An 18,828-nucleotide genomic window follows, 5' to 3' on the forward strand; every position below is an offset into this window, starting at 1 on the left:
TCAATCAGTACTTCTCCAGCAGGAGAGATCTGCCTGCTGCTCACTCAATTTCATCCATAACCAAACCATGAGTCCAGGACCCTTATCCGAATGCAGTTAGAATGTTTATTCTGGTAGAGCTGATAGTTTTACATTTCATTCTACTCATAAGTCAGTCACGGGGGGGGGGGGGGGGGGGGGGGGGGGGGCAGGGGAAGCAGTCTTTCTAGGGGGAGCAGTAGGAGACCAGCCTCTGTACTCCAACAGCACAATGCTAGTAAGAGGACAAAGTGAGTGAGCAACCACACAATAAGGACATGTGCTGTGGAACAGTTACTATGCACTGTCATTCCCTTTCATGCTTAGGGCTGTACTCCAAAGAGAAGGGGAGTTTGGGGAAAACCAGTGTGAAGGTCTGCAATATCCTGTGAAAACACCTGACAGGACAACAGGGGCAGGAAGAAGACCAGGTCCTACCCTCACTCCTTTTATAGCTCTAACAGACAGGCCCTCAGACAGACCAGAGGAAGCCCTACCAGGACTTTGAAAGAATAGAGGGGCTGGAGGTCTGTTCCCATTCCCTTGGGGGAGACATTAAGGCCGTAAAGCTTAGGGCTTGTATCAAAGAGTAGTATTCCCACTCAAACCTCCCCAGAAAGAGCATCAGAGGTGCTCTAGCAAGTAGGGACTTGAACACAAGAGAGAGAGCCTCACATACATTGCAGGGAGTCATTACATGCATACAACTGGACATACAGTATCAGTGTGCAAAGTAACAGACTCAGATTCCAAAGTCAACTTTGGCTGGGCTATTCTGACTGTGAACATTACATCTACTGCTCAAATGATGCTTAATGCAATACGTTTCACACTGTACAGCCTCCACCACTTCAGGCCTCTGCCTTCTCAGCCTCTGCTGGTACGTCTGCTTTCTCAGTAGAGTCTCCAGCAGGAGCAAAGGGTCCCACAATCCACATGAGGGGAGTATTCTGCACCACATATTCCAGCAGCTCATCCAGGGACTCCTGGGCTTTGGTCACCTGCTCCTGGGTCTGGGTCAGGATACCCTCAGACAGCTCCTTGGAGAAGGAGATCTGGAGCTCTCCCATGTTCTCGTAGGCTTGCTGGACCTTCTCTTGGAGAGAGGCAGGGAGACCCTGGATGTTGGGCAGGAGGCTATGGCAGGCAGTCTGCACCTGCAGGATGAGGTTATGGGAAGTGGCTAGAGCCTGGGACACCATCTCCTGGAGAGAGGGAGGGAGAGATTAGGTATGTGTGAAGCTCACTCCTGTCATGACATGCTGTGGACACAAGGTGCAGTGCAATACTGCACGAGAACAAGGATACCTCTGGCTGCGGTGAGCCATTGTCCTCACTGAATCCTGGCTGGCCCTTGTGCCACTCCAGCCACATCTGCTGCAGCTTCTCCTGCCCATCATGAACCTTCTGACTCACAGCCTGCTTGGCATGTTCCATCTAGAAGAGGGAACATATGATTCCACAGCAACACGTCACACTTACATAGTTAGTAGCAGTGGGAGAAGGAACTGCTTGTGCACAGGACTCAATTCACCACCTACCACTATGGTGGGGCTGCTCGTGCCACGTAGGCACCGTTGGTATATAGGCCTGTTATTCTGGGATAGAATTTTGGGTTTGGCTTTGATACTCTTGTTCTATACTAATGTGTGAACAAAGGACAAAGACACCGTGTTGCTTTTGCCTGGCCAGATGTTAGTATAATGGGAACAAAAACAGTTCGAGTGTTACCGGGTATGGTGGGAGTGTAATAGGAGCATACACTGAAAGGCTGCCTGGTTCCTAGTTTAAGCCAAGGTCAAGCAGTTAGGTGGGACAAAGGGGAAGGGAGAAAATGAGGTGGAGGCATATAAAAAATGCTGAAAGCCAAAGAAAAGCCTGGCCTTGGCCAGAGCACAGCCTCACTCCTTACCCATAGGATACAAGGGAGGCAGGACAAAGACTCTAGACTTATGACCCTCCAAAATGGAACATGACCATGATGTGAAAGAGGTGTGACTATAGGAGTGTCCTTCTAAGCAGGCCCAAATAGACCTGTAGTGGAGGGAATGGGGACACAAAAAAAAAAGGGTTCTGCAGCATCAGAGCTGGGAAGGGAACATGGGATAAGGCTCTGGTATCAAAGCTGATAAGAGGACACTGGAGAACAGATGCTGCCAGCGTGTAGAGCTATAAATATGTTTGCTTGGAACTAATCCCAAACATCGCATTGCCTGCACTTTGGACTTCGGCTTTCTGTCTGTGTGACAAGAACCAGGAGAGGGAGTGAAGGAAAAGCCTTCTCAGACACACAGCAAGCTATGTAGTTAGCAAGACAGAGGGCTTTAAAGCCCTCCCTCCTAGGTCTGTTTTGGGTAGTGTGCCTACCAGGTCGATGGTTTGCTGGAGCTGGGAGAGGGCCTCCAGGGTGTGCTGCCTGGCTTGTCTCATCTTGCCCAGGGCATGCTGGTAGGCTCGCTGGCGCAGCGTGCTCGAAAGGGAACCCAGACGCACATAGTAACTCTGCTGCTGTGCAGGAGCCTCTCCGGACCCCTCCAGGGATACTGCAAGTTTAGCTGGAAAGGAACAGGAGAACCAGGATCTAGTCAGCAGGGTGCCGACATGCACAGGATGCTTTCAGCCCTGGTGCCAGCAAGCCACTTGTGTTATTTTAGTTTGGGCTGTACTAGAGCAGAGAGCTGGAGAAAGGGAGCCAACACAATATTAGCTCTGCCTTCAGATTTTATTGGAGTTCAAACATCTGCCATAGGCAAAGTTAACTGAAGGTAACTAGAACATCTACAATTGATGGATTCAGTCCACAGTCTAGAAGAGTTCCCAATTTGGGTTTATGCTGAGTTCTTGCGTAGCACTATCTCCTGTGAACAGTGACCTGGCCTGCATTGCCTCTCAACTGAACAGCTGCACTGTCTATGAGCAAGAGGCAAGCTTCACCAAGCTACAAAATGCAACCCATGCATAATTTCAGCACCAGCCTACCACAAGCAGAAGTGGTGTCCACTCTACTCTTTACAATGCCATCAAGCAGGAGATCTCACAAGCACCACATGAGCTGATCTGGGATACCTAAGACTCCAGAATGGGGGTCACAGTTGACCACTCTGCTCTCTGGCTTGATGGAACCACCTACAGCAAGTTTAAAGTTAGCTCCTGCACAAACTCACAATGCTGGCCCTAGGCAGAATCTGAAAGCCACCACTTGGGTTTTGAGCAGATGATGCACCTACAGCCTTACTTTTAACAGAGACAGAGCCATGCTTAGCGTTAGTATTACAAATCTGCATCAGAGGGACCACAAAAGTAACCCCATGTGACAAGCACAAGTTGTTATTTAATGCATTGAACTCCTGTATCACAGCAATAGGTACAGTATGAGCACCACCATTGATCTGTGGGATGGGGAGATGAAGCTTCTTGTTATCCCAGTTACTCCTACATAGGTTTTTGGTGTGGTCCTAAGGATATCAGAGCCAGAGGTCACATTTCTTTAGGTTTATGAAGAGCGTAGGAGCATTCTAACCAAGTTCCTCATCCGTCATTGGGAGGTAGTGATCCGCCAGCAACTGAGATGTCTCAGGTAACAAGTCAACACTGCTTATGATCATCTGTCCCATGCTGGAGCCCAACACTGTGCTCATGCTGCTGGTCACTGCTGATTTGGTCACCTCCACGCTCTCCTGGACAGCCCCCTTGGCCACACCCAGCATGCTGGTCACTGCATCCTTCACTCCAGTGTCCGTGCTGCAGACGACATCCTTGGCACCTGTCAGTGTTGATGATACTAGCTCTTTGGCATCAGAGGCCCCCTGAAGGCAGAGGAAAGGTCAGTTTATGTCTGCTCAAAAAGCTATAGACACTTACACTTGGGCACCAAATTGGGGAGGCGAAATCCCCCCTCCCCCACACCCCACCAATAACTCAAGCATTGGCCAGCCTGAAACTCCACTTCTCAGCTCATTTCTGCCTCTATCTGACAGAGCCTTCTGTTGGCTGATGCAATGCTCCTAGTGGAGACTGCATGGAATGCCCCCTGGGAACAGCTTGCTTCTGCAATCCAGCAGCTATGCTCTGTCAGAGCCTTCCTTGGCTAGGGCAGTACCAGGTCTCAAACCCCTGCACAGCCTAGCCCTTCCCATCTACAGGGAGCCCTGAAACAAAGGCTTGAGTTACCTCGTCACCTGGCTGTGGGAGGACAGGCAGCTTCTCTTCCAGTTTGTCTAGGCTCTTGCAGGTATAGTCACTGGCTGTCAAGACTAACAGTTCTAGGATTAGTTACCAAAAACCTTTCCATTTCAGTAGGATGTGTACATCCAGGAGAGTTCCCAAGTTCATTGTACCCTCTATGCATGTGAGGTCACCTCCTTTTCCTCTTAAAGAGGGCAGAGGTGAACTAGTCAGGTTAGAGTAAGTTTGTGTCGGAGCCAGACAAGACCTCAGGAAGTGGTCCTTGCTCCTATTTGTGAGCAAAATCACTAGGCCACGCTGCCCATGTGAAGAGTGATTTACCTCCACTGGGAAAGGCCCTCAGGTGGGAGAAAGACCCTTTGGGAAAAGAACCTCTCCAGACAGTTCATTCCAGCACCTCGGTGAGCAGTGCTAGCTTGGCAGCTAGCACTGCTCCAGAACATGGGGCTGTGTGCACCCCAGTGGGGTTATGCTGCTGACCAGGGGTGGATTGTTGAAGAAATCCTTTTTGGCTGGCAATGCTCAGCCTTACAGCACAGGAGGCTTTGTGGGAGTTACATTGTGTGGCTCACCAGCAGGCTAGGGTGGAATAAAACGGAAGGGATCCAGTACACTACCTGGAGACAGAGTTGGGATTGTGAGAATGGGGTCAGCTGACTGAGGCAGGTGTAGGGAGTTGTGTAGGAGGCTCTTGCCAAGCACTGCTTGACACTAAGCTTTGCTGGACACTTCTCTGGTAGCTGGTACCAGAGGTTATAGCAGGGGTGCTGGAACAGTGTTTATAGTGCAGGTGCTGAGAGCCATTGAACTCTAAACCCTGCATATGATGGAAACCACTAAGCCAGGGAATCTGACAGCACCCCCTGCACTTATGGGGCCTGGTAGAGTTGTTTCTGCACCATTAATTAAGGGAGCTGCAGATATGTTGTTTGTTTCTTATACATTGTGACCAGCACTGAGTGGGAAGGCTACATGGTAGGTTGATGTTGGGAGCTCTTCACGGCACAGACACTGAGCTGGGACAGCAGGATTTTAAACCAAAGCCAGTAGCATGGACAGAGTTACACCTCACCGAGAACATGCTGAACATAAGGGGTATAGGAGACAGTTCCACTGCTGCCTCTGGGCTGAGCCTTAAGGAGGAGCCAATAGCAGTATCACAAGGTTGTGTACAAAGCTGGTTACAAGCCCAAGACATGTAACTGGTTTGGCCTGGTAGTGTCAGACTGTGCTACTGCCAGCAATCAGGAAGTTTCATTCACCGTTCTTTGTATTTGGCGTATAAAATGGCAGACCCCATGTAACTGAGTAGTGCAGACTTTCCTCACTGACCATGGTTCAGAGGGGTGTTTGGTACTCGTGCTATGTTGATGGGTGCTGCAGAATACCTAAGATGGATTTAGTGGGGATACCCCAGTGAAGCAGGGAGCCCTTCTCCCAGGATGAAGGAGTGTTATGCACCTACACAAGAGAAGGTGGCCCCATTTCTCATTCTGGACAGGACAGTTCAGTCTTGGGACTCACTTGGCAATTCACTCCCCATCTCCTGAATACAGGAGCATCATTCTCTCCTTCACTCACCCTGAGGCTCCTGCTGGTCCAGGACAGGCTGGGCCCCACTGACTGTAGTGGAGGTGATGGTCCTCACTCCAGTCTCTGCCACGTCACAGATGGACCTGATGACAGGGTGGGTCTCTCTGATGGACATGTAAGTGGTGGAAACCATGTCATAAGCAGCGCTGACCAAGGGCAGGCTGGCCACTCTGTTCACCAAGTTCTAACAGGAGAATGAAAAGGGAGGGTCATGACCACCATTGCTTGCTGGTTAGTGTGGAGGACTATGGGTAGGTCAGCTCCATTTCCTCTCTATCACCCCCTTCAGATGTGAAGGGCTGTAGCCTCCTGGGAAAAGGAGGCCAGACACAGCAACAGCAGAGCATTAAGTCTCTCAGCCACTGCTTGGAGAGCCCTTTAATGGTGTATGACTTCCTAGGATGGGGCAGGCCTCGGTGCAACCAGGCTCAGTCATGTTGAGGGGCAGCACTGTGTTCCCATCCCAGACACAGCGATGGTTAGCTACTACTGTGGGTCACATCCGCTATCTGGATTTACCAGCCAAGTTGGAACCTGGACTTCTCAGGAGGGCTGATAATGCTTCTTGTTTGCTACATAGGTGGTGGCGAACCAGCCATATGCTGGTGCTAGAACCACCACAGCAGTCACTATAGGATTATGACTGGCTAGAAGTCAGAGCAGCTAGAACCATGCTCTCCCTGGCCAGATTTCCAGCACACACTCACCTGTTTCTCCTGCTCCCCACTCTTTGAGGGAGCATCCTTAACATCATTCTCATTAGAAGACATGGTGAAGCCGAATGCTGCAGGGAAGAAAATGTCAGAGGTTAGCCTACCAATAAGAGAGGCAAGCAGTGCTCAAATTAACAGCTTAAATGCAGACAGTGCTTCTGATCACCACCTAGAACTGCCTTGGGCGCTCTAGGAGAGTGTCATCCTGGAAGAGCTATTGAAGAGATCTTACCAGTTACCTTTTCAGCCACTCTATTTTACTCCAAAAGACTAAAGCCAGTCAACCAATGCAGCAGCTCAGTCATGCCACTCTCCTGCTATAGCGGGGTGGCAGCACAGGCAAGTCTATGAAGGCTGTGTAGGTTATAGTGACAACAGCACTGTCACTCACTAGCAGTTGCTGGATTGAATTTCTGCCGCACACAACCAGAAGAAGCTGACAGTTCCCTCCCCTGATTCCCTCAGCAGGTGCTAATAAACTGCTTTGTCCAGCATCATTAGAAAGGTTGCAGCAAGATCATACAGCCAACCAAGCTCACCTACCAGTCATCAGGCAGCTAGGAGAACAAGAGATAGGATTTCATTCTTACACTGCATACAGAAATATGGTCAAAATGGGGACCAAAAGCAGTTTGCCTTGTTTATAGCATTTCCCCTCATGTGGGGTTCACAAGGAAAGACAGGTTTGGAGTTGGAAGACAAGCTTGAAGGGAGGAGTTACCCCAAGTACATTGAGATACCAGCTACTAAGCTTGAAAACAAGCCTAATGGAAGGTAAACATCCACCTGCAGACAGCAACCCTGTGACCATCACCACAGGACCATTTTTAAGGGGTTAAGGACTCCCATCCTCACAGTGTGATAACTCCCCTAGCTAGAGGCACCAGAGTTAGTGACCAGAAATTAGAGAGTATGACCACTTGAGGCAGAGATTTAAAGCCCCATCAAAATTTCACCTGAAGCAGCAAATTTGTCTTTTCTGTGATCATATTCCACCTGTTTCTCATTAGCCCTGCCTTATTAAGCTCATTGATTAACACTGGTTAATGACTCAGTGTCTCAAGGCAGGTAATTCTTATCTGCAGAAGATCAATCAAGATCTCTAAACCTTGAATACACAAAAACAAAAACAAAAATCAACCCCCATTCCACACACACACTCTTGAGTTTCACCCAAGAAGGGTGTCTAGGCAGTATTAAGACTAGCCTGACACTCTGGATTGAAAAGTCTCATGACTCTCACTTCCTTCCTCTTCACTAATCCAAGTTTCACAGATAATAAAACAAACTCAAGAGCCTTCTTCTCTAAGGCCTGTACTAAAAAAGACTGAAGTTAGTTTCTTAGTAGTGCAGATGCCATACACTGTAATAGGTTAAATTAAAACCACATATTTCACAGCTCAAAATAAATCAATCAATCACCAAAGGAACAGGCCAAATGACCCCTCTGCCCAACAAACAGGTAAACAAAGCTATTTCAATAAAAACCACAGCCTACCTCAGAAAGGTTCTCCAGTCAGTTCTCAGAGCCTGCAATGGTACAGAACAAGTGCTGCTCAGCTTTTATATACCTGTGCTGATGTCATCAGAGGGCAGGCCTAGAAGGACAGCACCAGAAAGAAATCAGAACTCTCCACCCTGACCAGTGAGTTACCTTGTAGGAAATGCCTTTTCGCCTTCAGTCATCTTAACAAAAACAACAGGCATTAGTGGAGCCCTGATATTACAGATTCATAGGTTCCAAGGCAGAAGGGATCATTGTGATCATCTAGTCTGATCTCCTGTGTAGCACAGGCCAGAGACCTGCCCCACAGTAATTCCCAGTGCAGAGCTTTTAGAAACACATCCCACCTTGATTTAAAAATGGTCTCTGATGGAGAATCCACCATGACCCTTTGGCTAAGTGTTCCAATGCTTAATTACCATCACTAATAAAAATGTATGCCTTATTTCCAATCTGAATTCATCTAGCTTCAACTTCCAACCATTGGATGGTGTTACACCTTGACTACTATATTGAAGAGCCTATTCTCAAATATTTGTTCCCTATGTAGGTACTTCCAAACTGGATCAAATCATCCCTTGGCCTTCTCTTTGTTGAGATAAATAAATTGACCTCTTTGAGTATATCACTATAAGGCAGGTTTTCTAATCATTCTCTGGCTCTTCTCAGAACCCTCTTCAATTGATCAACATCCTTCTTGAATTGTGGACACCAGAACTGGACACAGCGTTCCAGCAGTGGTTGCATCAGTGCCAAATAGAGAAAAAATAACCTCTCTACGTCTACTCGAGATTCCCCTGTTTATGCATCCCAGGATCACATTAGCTCTTTTTGCCATAACATCATGCTGGGAGCTCATGTTCAGCTGCTTATCCCCCAAATCTTTTTCAGACTCACTGCTTCCCAAGATAGATTCTGCTCCCACCCCAATCCTCTCAGGGAATGCTTAGGGCTCATGATTCCTGCCCAGAAGAGCTGACGACTTCAGGACAGCAGGACTTGGCTCCTAGAGGACAGCGTAGCTAAAAGATGGCACTTGGACAAAGTAATCAGCCCATTTCAGGTCTCCCAAGCTCCCATAGGAGGCCCCAGAATATGCTTCCTGGAGTCTGTAGCCCCATTCCACACTAGGGTGCTGACCCTGTTGTTCTGTGCAATTGAGCATTTTCTGTGGTTCTTTGCCTCACTGTCTATTTTGGGAAAGGCTGAGATGTTTTCTTTGGCCCAGGACCAGCCATGTTGCCTCCTTTGTTAATTTCTGGCTATCCTCATGGATTCCATTTATAATTTTAGCCTAATTTTCACTAGCCCCAGCTTGTCTAGGAATACTCTTAAATGTGTTCTACAGGTCTCTCTGCTACTCCTTGGCAGGTTAGCTACATTCTGGTACTGCAGCGACAAGCTTCCCTTTGGTTAAAATTGAGAGTTACACAAGTGCCTTCTGTCACATGGGCCAGGAAGCACCCATGCAGCCTTCCTGAGGAGAAACAGCTGCATAGGACATAAAAGGTCTCATTTTCTTATGCATGTGGTGTCTTTTCCATTCTCTCACAGGTGAGTGGTGGGAGCAGGAGAGACATTGTCACAAAACTTAATTGAAGTGTTTCACTAGTTAATTGCATGGGATTTTGCAAGCCACAAACTTGGGGCTAATTGAATTTCAGTGAAACCTTGGCACCTGAACCAGGGCCCCTCAAGTACAAGCTGGTACATCTTGAGCTAAAGGAGGCCATAGCAAATATTCACAAATGGCTTATACTAATTGAGGCCTGACTGATTTGGTTTTTTTGAAGCCCAGGAAGTTCTATAGACACTGCAGTCTTAATAGCATTCTTGTAATCTGAAAAAGAACCATTCATGTGGAACCATACTGACCACAGCAAAGACACTTAATACTTGAGCTAGGGAAATGCTGTAAGTAGCTTTGGTCAGAGTGACAATTGAGGGAGGAAGAGAGGGAAGAAGAGTTCCCTGCAATTCCTTTGGGTCATTTCTCAGGTGTGTTTTCTACCTGTGTTAGAATACTGGGATAAGTTCTGCTTCTTTGAAATCCAGGCAGGCATGTTGAGTGCAGGAGAAATCAAAGGGAGGAGCAAGTTATTCAGCATTGTCTTCAAGCTGGCCTGGTTCCCAGATAGGTGATGACTGTTAAAGATGAGACTACAGTCACCTTTCAGGGGAGCATTTTACACCAGTACTTGTAGCAGTGAGAATGCTTTAGCATCCTTCTGCCTGAGACCACTTTCCCCCAACCCTACCTGACTAGAAACACTTATCAGTGCCAAACTAGCTTCTCTGATGAAGGCCTTAAGCATCTTTGTTAGATCATAAAGCCACTGAGAGAGTTGGAGTGGCAGGACTCAGGGAAGGCAACACATGACTGGTCAGGCTAAGAAATGGGGAAGGGAAGGCAGAGGGGCAAGCCCCAGAGATCTGAGTGATCCAAGAATGATCCAAGGCAGAGCGATCAGGTTCCCATGCTGGGTCTGAGGTATTTATCTGGACCTAGCATTGCATCAGGAGAATGGTAGAAGAAGCCAACGAGCAAGAAACAGCACGCCATTGGAAAGAACCCTTTATACATGGCAGTTGTAGCAGTCATGAGCCATGTTCCAGGGGTTGGGAAGGCCCAGGCCAGCCATGAAGGAAACGGCAAAGTCAAGGACTTGCCCTAGTCAGAGAGCTGGTCTTCCAGGACCTGCTCAGTCAAGAGGGTCCATTTGAGTGGAAGATAGCAATCAAGGGAGCCATTGGAGGAAAATTCTGCAGATGGTTCAGACAGGAACAAGAGGACTCTAAGAGGACCTTTTTGTTTTGAAAGCAGAAATTGTGTTTATCCTGATGGGAGAGGAAACAGTGTGTAAACTTAACATGAAGTTGTATTGGGTCACCATGACAGAATATATTTTATTATCACTGGCGCCATATGCAGTTCCGATTAAACAGAGGCTTCGCTTCAACATAGATAACCATTTAGGAGCCAAACCCCAGCTCGAGTAGAATGAGACTGAGGAGCACCATTAAGCTGAACTAGCAGCCACTTGGTTACACCTTGCTATTTGGGGAAAAGCAAGGTGAGAGCCCTCCTGAAATCATGAAAACAAAATGATACCTTAGAAACACTTCTAGGATGGACTGAGCTCAGCCCCCTGTAACCAGCATGTGACATAGATCAACCACAGGGATTTCCATGTGTAGTTGAAGAGGTCTCATCCCTATGATCCACTTCTCACAGCCTAGAAGTAATAGTGCACACTACAATAAAAGAGCCTAAGGATATGTCTCCCTTCGCGTGAGAAAGAACCCATTTCAACAGCTGTAGAAACCAAGTCCCCAGTAGACTCAATGCCTGCTCGAGGGCTTACCAGACTAACGGCGCCCTTATTAGTGGATGTGCTAGACAGTTTGGTAGCTTCATGGGACGTGTATCCATTGTCGAGTACTAACTAGTAGTGGGAGATTTGAGAAAAACCAAGTGGATTAGAATAAGCAGGACCTAGTTGCAGCTAGCCTCAATAAGGTAAGCATGAGATTGCATCCATTCCTTACAGAAGTGAGTCCGCTGCCCAATAAAAACCGAAGATATGTGACATTGTCTTCACATAACAAACAAATCTTGCAGAACTAGTGGGCAATTGAGGGACAATGGATCTGACCTTGCAGGCCGTGACCTGCATCCTCTGTTCCAGTTACCCCGCACCATGATATCTTAACGGCAAAATGTAAAATATCCATAGGTATGCCCACATAAGCTAATCAAGCATAACAAATAGTAGCCAGCCGTCCCCAACACAATTAAGCGGAGGAGTCTCCAGCAGGGAAACAAAAGAAGGTTTCCCACGATCCATGTGAGAGGGAGCGGTTCTGCACCACATTTCAGACAGCTCATCCAGGGATTCCTGAGGCTTGTGGATGACGACTGTCTCCCGGGTTCTGGGTCAGGATACCCTCAGACAGCTCCTGGACCAGGACTGGACATGGTCGCGTACGAAGGAAGAATCCTGGAGCGCTCCCATTGTTGGCTCTAGGGACCCTTGCGTAAGAACCCTCTCCTGGAAGAGAGGGCACGGGGACCCCTGATCGCTTGCCCCGGGCAGGAAGAAGCCCTAGCAGGCAGTCGTTGCACCTGCAGGATGAGGTTAATGGGAAGTGGTGTAGAGCCTGGGACCCCATCTCCTGTAGAGAGATGGGACCCAGGAGAGTGTGGACTAGGCGGTGCGTGAGCTCACTCCTGGTCGATGTGAGCTATATAGGCCCGACTTGTCACACTCATCTAGGCAGAAGATTGAGGTACTGACACGACAGGCTCTGAGCACCCCACATTCACATAGGTCAATATGATTTATGTGGCATTTTGTACATGATGTATGCTTGCCTAAGGTACCTCCTTCTGAAAGTCTTCATCGGTGACCATTAATATCTCGAGACTTGTAGTTATTGCTATCAGTGTGTGTGGAGTTACAAAGTTTTTGCATATGTAATTGAGACACCCAAAGCAGCCTTTGAGGCACAACAATGAAGCAGCGTATCAAGATTGCTGATGACCACTCCTCACACAAGACAGCGGGCCTGGATGGAAGAGCTTTACCTTCCTCTGGAAGGTTTGGCAGCCCACGCCTAATGAGTTTAATGCTGCTATTAGGCAGCAAGGCCATGCAAGGGCATGTGATAGACTTCTCATACACGTGAGACCTCCTATTTTGGTACGTATTTTTCGCACCAAACTAGGCTAGCGAAACTTTGCCTTGGAACAAGAAGGTTCCCAACCATATGGTTAGAGACCACTCTTGGCACTTTGCTCCCCACACAACCCCGAGTTGGGCTTTTGAAATCGGCTGAGAGGCAGTGCTTGAGGGAAGTGCTTGGTCCGCAGGCTAAGGCGATTCCTCTAGCCTTATTTATTAGAAATCTTGGATGGCACTGTGGCTTCATATACAACCAGGGTGAGGAAACTGCTAATTCCAAACCATATGTCACTTAGTGATATAGCAAATACGCCTACTAAGCCCTAAGCCCATCCATGTGCTTGCTATTCAACTACTTGCATTATAAGTCTATCTTTTCTTAGCTTAAGACCTTGTTTATCCTTAACAGTGACATCCTGTTGTGAAGTGTTTGGGAATCTTTAGCCTCTTGACAGAGGTGGTTGCATAATCTTCCCACATCTCGAAGGGGGAATGAAACAATATATAATAATGAGTGTATGTGCAGCAGATAGACAGATAATCAGATCGTGTAACCTTCTTAGGTTAATTTAATATCTCTATAGTGGTAACGCATGGCAGAGGGTAGCTGGGATAAATTGGCTGGGGGCCTCCCGTTTCTCCTGAGTTGGCTTAGTAAGCACTAGGTAACTCCGCTGGGTGTGTGGAGCCACCTGCTGTTGGTGGTTTGGGTGATTCACAAGCCAGCCTCTCCAAGGACTTGTTACAGCAGAGCAACATTGGAGAAAGGCACCCAGATGGTTGTTAGGGGCCAGTGGTTCAAGTGCTCCTAGATTTGAACCCCAGGGGTACAACCCATCAGATACCTTCTGGCTTGTGTGACGCTGTCATCCCTCACTACCTCCCAGCTGGCCCTTTGTGCCACTCTAGCCACATCTGCTGCAGCTTCTCCTGCCCATCATGAACTCTGACTCACAGCCTGCTTTTGGCATTGTTTCACAATCTAGGATAGACCACAGGAGTTCAGTCGACCAGCAGGACAGTGCGAGAACGGATACGAGTGACTCCCAGTTATGTCTACTGTGTACAGGGTAGGCAGCTCAGAAGTCCGAGTAAAGCAGATCAGTTAGCCACACCCGTGATACCACTTGCTTAGAGCGCACCCCTCCAAACCTGATTAGGGAGCTGTTGAACTTCTGCAGCTTACAAAGAACGCAGATGTCAGCCCTGCATCCATATGGAGGTGTGTCCTGGTTTCATAGCACCAGCCATACGATCGGCACCTCAGCTGAGGCTGTGATCGTATAGTTGATGTTGCAGACACATTACAATGACCCATATACACACCTGTCTCACGTGATCGTTTCAGCGGGAACAAATGTAGCTTGGCAAGCACCGTTTAGGCTTCAAGTGATTAGAGAGTACAGGGAAAGGCACAACATGGAATGATAAAGACTAAAAGGTACCTTACCAGGTGCCGACAGTGTTTGCTGCAAAGCTTGGGAAAGGGGCCTCCAGTGGAGGTGTGCTAGCCGGTGCCTCCTGTCTACAGATGCTTGCCCACGCTGCGTTGACTGGTTAGGCTCGCTGCGGAGTTGGTTAGAAAGGAAACCAGACGCAGCAAAAGTAATTCCGTGCTTCTGCTCTCCAGGACCCCTCCACAGGGGTTGCCAGCTCAGCTGGAGACATTACAGCAAGGGAAAATTGGTCAAGTTGTGACTGAATTGAACTGACTGACGTCAGACCCAGCATGTGATATCGCACTCTCCTAAGAAATGGAACATAACTCTCGAGATTCGAGGCATATGGACGGCCCTAGCTACAGCAATCCGATGGTGTCTAAGAGACAAGGTGATGGATCAACTACAATAGAGGGAGACAGCGTAGATGTATCATGGAAACACCAGGATTTCATTCCAAATGCCTTGCTCCTGGATGTTTAGAACTGAGGGATTTTGCCTCCAACCCACGAGATACCATAATATTTCTGGTAGTGAAAGATCTCATGGACAACTCTTTCCAGCTGCCAACAATTGCGCTGGGCAGGATGTCACTAGCTGCCACTTAATGGCATGAAAATACCGAAGAGGGAAAGTCAGATTTTCAAGTTGCAATCAGCAGTGCCCATGTGTCAGGGTGGTCTGCATGGCTCCCATATAGTTACCACCCAGAGCCCATGAAGGAGCATGAGGTGAGTTATTGATAAGAGAGTATAACAAAGCCACACGCATCTTGGATAATTAGGAGCCCTGGAGGCCAGCACCCATAGGTTCTTACAGCTCCGTCCTTCTGTCATGGAGGTAGTGGTTCTATCAACTTGCTGAGATTTCCCTAGCGACTGTTGCTCTCATGCTGCTGTTGTCACTGCAGAGTCTTGGTCTATCTCCATCTTAGCTTGACTACCCTTGGCTCACGACCACCACATTGCTGGTTCACTGCATGCTTTGCCTCACCAGGCCATGCTGCAGATCTGCATCTCGGCTGGTCCCCCTGCCACTGACAGCAAACCGGCAATAGGTTGGCATCTGAAGGCCACTAAGAGGCAGGTTATAACAAAGATAGGTTGTTGCTTCTCTTTACATAAGCTAAGAGATGGTTTTGGGGCATGAGGAGGAGTAAGACAGAAAGAATATAGCAAGAGAGCCTGAAGTGGCAGGATCTCTCCCTCGCGAAAGGTAGAAGTAATGCTATCTGTGGAAAGGCTTTTAGCGGCATACTAACCCAGGCATTCTCACATTCACACCCCACGCAATTGAGCTGACTGGTGGTCCTCCTTTGGAGGAGTTACAGCTGGAGGGAAGCTACCAGGACAAATCCTGAGATTTCGGAATAGCAGGGGTGGCTCGGGCTACCCAGCACACCAAGCTGTAATCCTGCTGTGAAGAAGGTGGCAAGTCACATGAGGGCCCACTCAATGCCAGTCGCCACTGAGAGGCAGCAGGCTGTTCTTGCCTTCTGAAGCGCTTGCCTTCAGAGGCTCAAATGGTACCCAACGGGCTTCAGAAGAAACTACTGCGAGAGGCGAGCCTATGGAGGGTCGCCTAAGGACTGTGTAGGACCACGCAGGAACCCTTCTGCCAGGCACGCTGTGAAGGCAGCCTGACCGTCTCGCCCTATGCTTGTGCAGCAAATGCTTAGGCTGCTCCCTGTGCAAAGAGAGTGTTGGTTGTATTAGGAGCATCGCAATGGAGTAGAACCATTGCAGTAATTGTGGTCTGGTTCCCTCAAAACCCATCATATGTTGTGTGTTTGTATAATCCCAAGTATGTGAAAGATTCTTCCTTCTGCCACAGTCTTGCTGCCAAGAAACTGGCAGCTTCCCATCCAAGAGGTGTCTAGATCCCAATTACAGTCATATAGTAAATAAGCTGCTGGCAACTAGAAGGAGGATCAGCAGTTGGTTCCTCACCTTTCTTCCTATGTGCTTCAATTATCAGCTCAGTTTTGGCAGAGTGGATACCTCTTACTCCCAAGTTTCCTTGTTTGTAAATAGCCTCCGTGTGGTGTCATGAGAGAGGCTCAGGAGAGGTTATGCAACTTGGCCAGACAAAGGTCTCAGAGAGTAGGATTATAACTGCAGGTCCTGTGACTGCCAGCCCTTCGGGGTTCAGAGCACTGAGCCACCAAGATCTCCTCAGGAGAATCAAGAACAGCTCCTTACAGACAACCAGAAACCTCTTGGAGATTAATGTTTCTGTTGCAAGCATCACTCCAGCTCATTTTGTGACTGGTAGAATCCCATGTGCTTTTATGGCCATGGAGAGGATTCAGGGCTGGATGCTGCTTGCTCTCAGCCCTTTTGACAGTGTGGAACCATGCCCTTGCCCCACAGAAATCCCTGCAGACGCAGCGCTAGTCCCTTGGAGTGGTACCTACAGTGTCTTGCTCAGGACCTGTGTCCAGCTGCAGGGAGACGCACCCAGGAGAGAATGGTACTGTCTAAGGAAACACTTCATTTGCCAGGGATTCATTAGAGTGAACTGAGGGTCAGGATCTGTCAGGTACCTACTCCCCAGGTTGTAATATTACAGAAAGTATCCTGCCTGCCCCATACCCTTACTCACATCTGATGACTGCCAGCTGGTCCAGGATGGGCTGTGCCCGGTGCCGGCAGCAGAGGTGGATGGCCCTCATCGCCCAGTCGGTCTGCCGAGCCTCACAGACAGCTTTGGCACAGGGTGCTGGGTGGGTCTCTTTGGTGAAGCTGCATAGCTGGCAGAGACATCCTCACAGGCAGAGCTGACAAAGGCAGGCCAAGCACCTCTGGGCCTAACTGCAGTCTGAGGGAGGGGAAAAAAAGAGTGAGCTGGTGGAACATCCGACCATTCTGGAGCCAGAGCAAAGAAACTCTGCACCCGGAAGACTAGCCAGCAGTGCTCTCCATCCCAGGGGATTCTGCTTTCCGCACACCATATTAAATCAGCTGCCTCAGCAATAATGCGGTAGTGACTCCCGCAGAATAGGATATTGTTTTCTTCATAAGCAACGCATACATGACATGGGTCCGCAGAGCTTGCTACCAGAGGGCTGCAAGGGGGCTATATTTATAGCTATTATATGCTGGCTGGGATCCGCGGACAACTATAGCGCTAACGCCCAATCATTGCTGTGCTGCCAGGATTAATACAGCTAGTCACTGGCCTTCCTTTCAGTCAGGAACTACGTTGACAGGGAAAGGAGTCCTGCCTGGAGGGAGTGGCCTATGCCCAAAAATCCCACTGTGCAGGTTATCAGCTGCAACCAGTGCAGAAAAGTGAAGACAGGCTGGGGCTGCTCTAGACTGTACTCTAGTAGCATTGCCAGAAGAGCCAGTGTTGGAAGAAGATAGTCAAAGAACAAAACAAAAACATCTCATGCAAACCGAGATGAAGTCGTCAAAAAGTCAAAATCAGAAACAACCAAGATGTTTCTGCTAACAAGATTTAAGGAGAAATTGACCTTGCATTTTGCAGTAGCAACTGACAGGAATGTGACAAAGAAACATGATTCACTTGAGCTGCTTCTGGTGAGCGGGAGCCTCAAAACCTCAGAGCATTTCCTGCTCCAGACAGGGGCTTCCCGGCCTACGCGGGGCTCCCTTTCAGAGCACTGGATTTGTATCAAAAGTTTTGTTGACTTCTGCAGGGAGCATTACTAGACATATCCAGCAAAAGCATTTTTCTGCCCAAAGATTCTGCACAAGAAGTTCTGTCAGAAGGCCAGGGCAGGATGCCAGCTCCCAGTCATGGAACCTACGTTGCTCCTGTCCGGGAGGTCAGGGAGAGGCAGCCTGGATTGTCCACTCCTGTACCAGCATGCAGAAGGTAGTGGTCCTGCAGCAACCAGGAGGGATGTTAAGTATCAGCAGGCCTCAGGTTCGCAGGCCTCAACACTGCATTTCTAACAGCTGACTGCAAGTGCCCTGCCAGTCAGTGTACCACAGTAAGGCACCCATGTGCTACCCCACGGAGGGAACGCCACATTGCAAGACAGTACTGCAGGAGAGCCATTGCCCTTTGCAGCTTCTCCTTCTGGCTTGTCCCTATGCTACCATGATGGCTGGACCAAGGACACCTGTTCCAGGCCCTGGACGACCTCAGTGAAGCAAGGACCACGGCACAGGGCGGCAGGGCAGGGAAATCCTCTGCCGAGCAGGAAGTCAAGCCAGACAGGGAGCTGGCAAGCCAGGCTGGGGTCAGGGCAGTAACTGCACTAGGAGAGTCAGCATTTCTCTCTCATTGCCCCATGCACCAAATTCACCCCAGCCTAGAGCATAGGAAGGCAGCTGCATGCCGCCTGCAGCAAACACAGGCTAGGCCAGGAGCGAAGGGGAAGAACAGAGCAGCCCGGTGGTTTCTAGTTGTCTGGCCTCTCTCTTCCCCAGAGAAACATACACTCTCTGGCCACTACCCCTTCCCTTTGGGACAGGCTCCTGGCGGGCAGTGGAGCTACGAGAGGATGAATGTACTACCACACCCCAACATGCCACACCGGGCCAGGCCAGGTACCCTCTTGCAAGCCCAGACGTGCCCCTCTATGGGATGAACGAGAATGAAAGAGTTCATATCCTTCGCTCTCCCAACTGAAAGCCAGAACACGCCATGGCAGGCACAGCTTAAGGCTCCATTCCAACCAACAGACAAGCACTCAAAAAAAAATCTCTCCTCTTGTG

At 48.9% G+C, this 18,828-nt stretch overlaps 1 protein-coding gene across 1 annotated transcript; it reads right to left on the reverse strand.

Moving 5' to 3' along the window:
* Positions 1-869: 869 nt before the first annotated feature.
* On the reverse strand, positions 870-6,566 carry LOC116832496 (perilipin-3-like). The gene is made up of 7 exons (XM_032793252.1): positions 6,504-6,566; positions 5,785-5,980; positions 4,189-4,271; positions 3,539-3,824; positions 2,386-2,573; positions 1,327-1,455; positions 870-1,223 (listed from the first exon to the last, which is right to left on the reverse strand). Exons 1-7 carry the CDS (start codon positions 6,564-6,566, stop codon positions 870-872), a joined length of 1,299 nt encoding a protein of 432 aa, XP_032649143.1.
* Positions 6,567-18,828: the final 12,262 nt, after the last annotated feature.

Source organism: Chelonoidis abingdonii, chromosome 6 (assembly GCF_003597395.2).
Source record: "Chelonoidis abingdonii isolate Lonesome George chromosome 6, CheloAbing_2.0, whole genome shotgun sequence".
In the NCBI taxonomy this organism is placed as follows: Eukaryota; Metazoa; Chordata; order Testudines; family Testudinidae; genus Chelonoidis; species Chelonoidis abingdonii.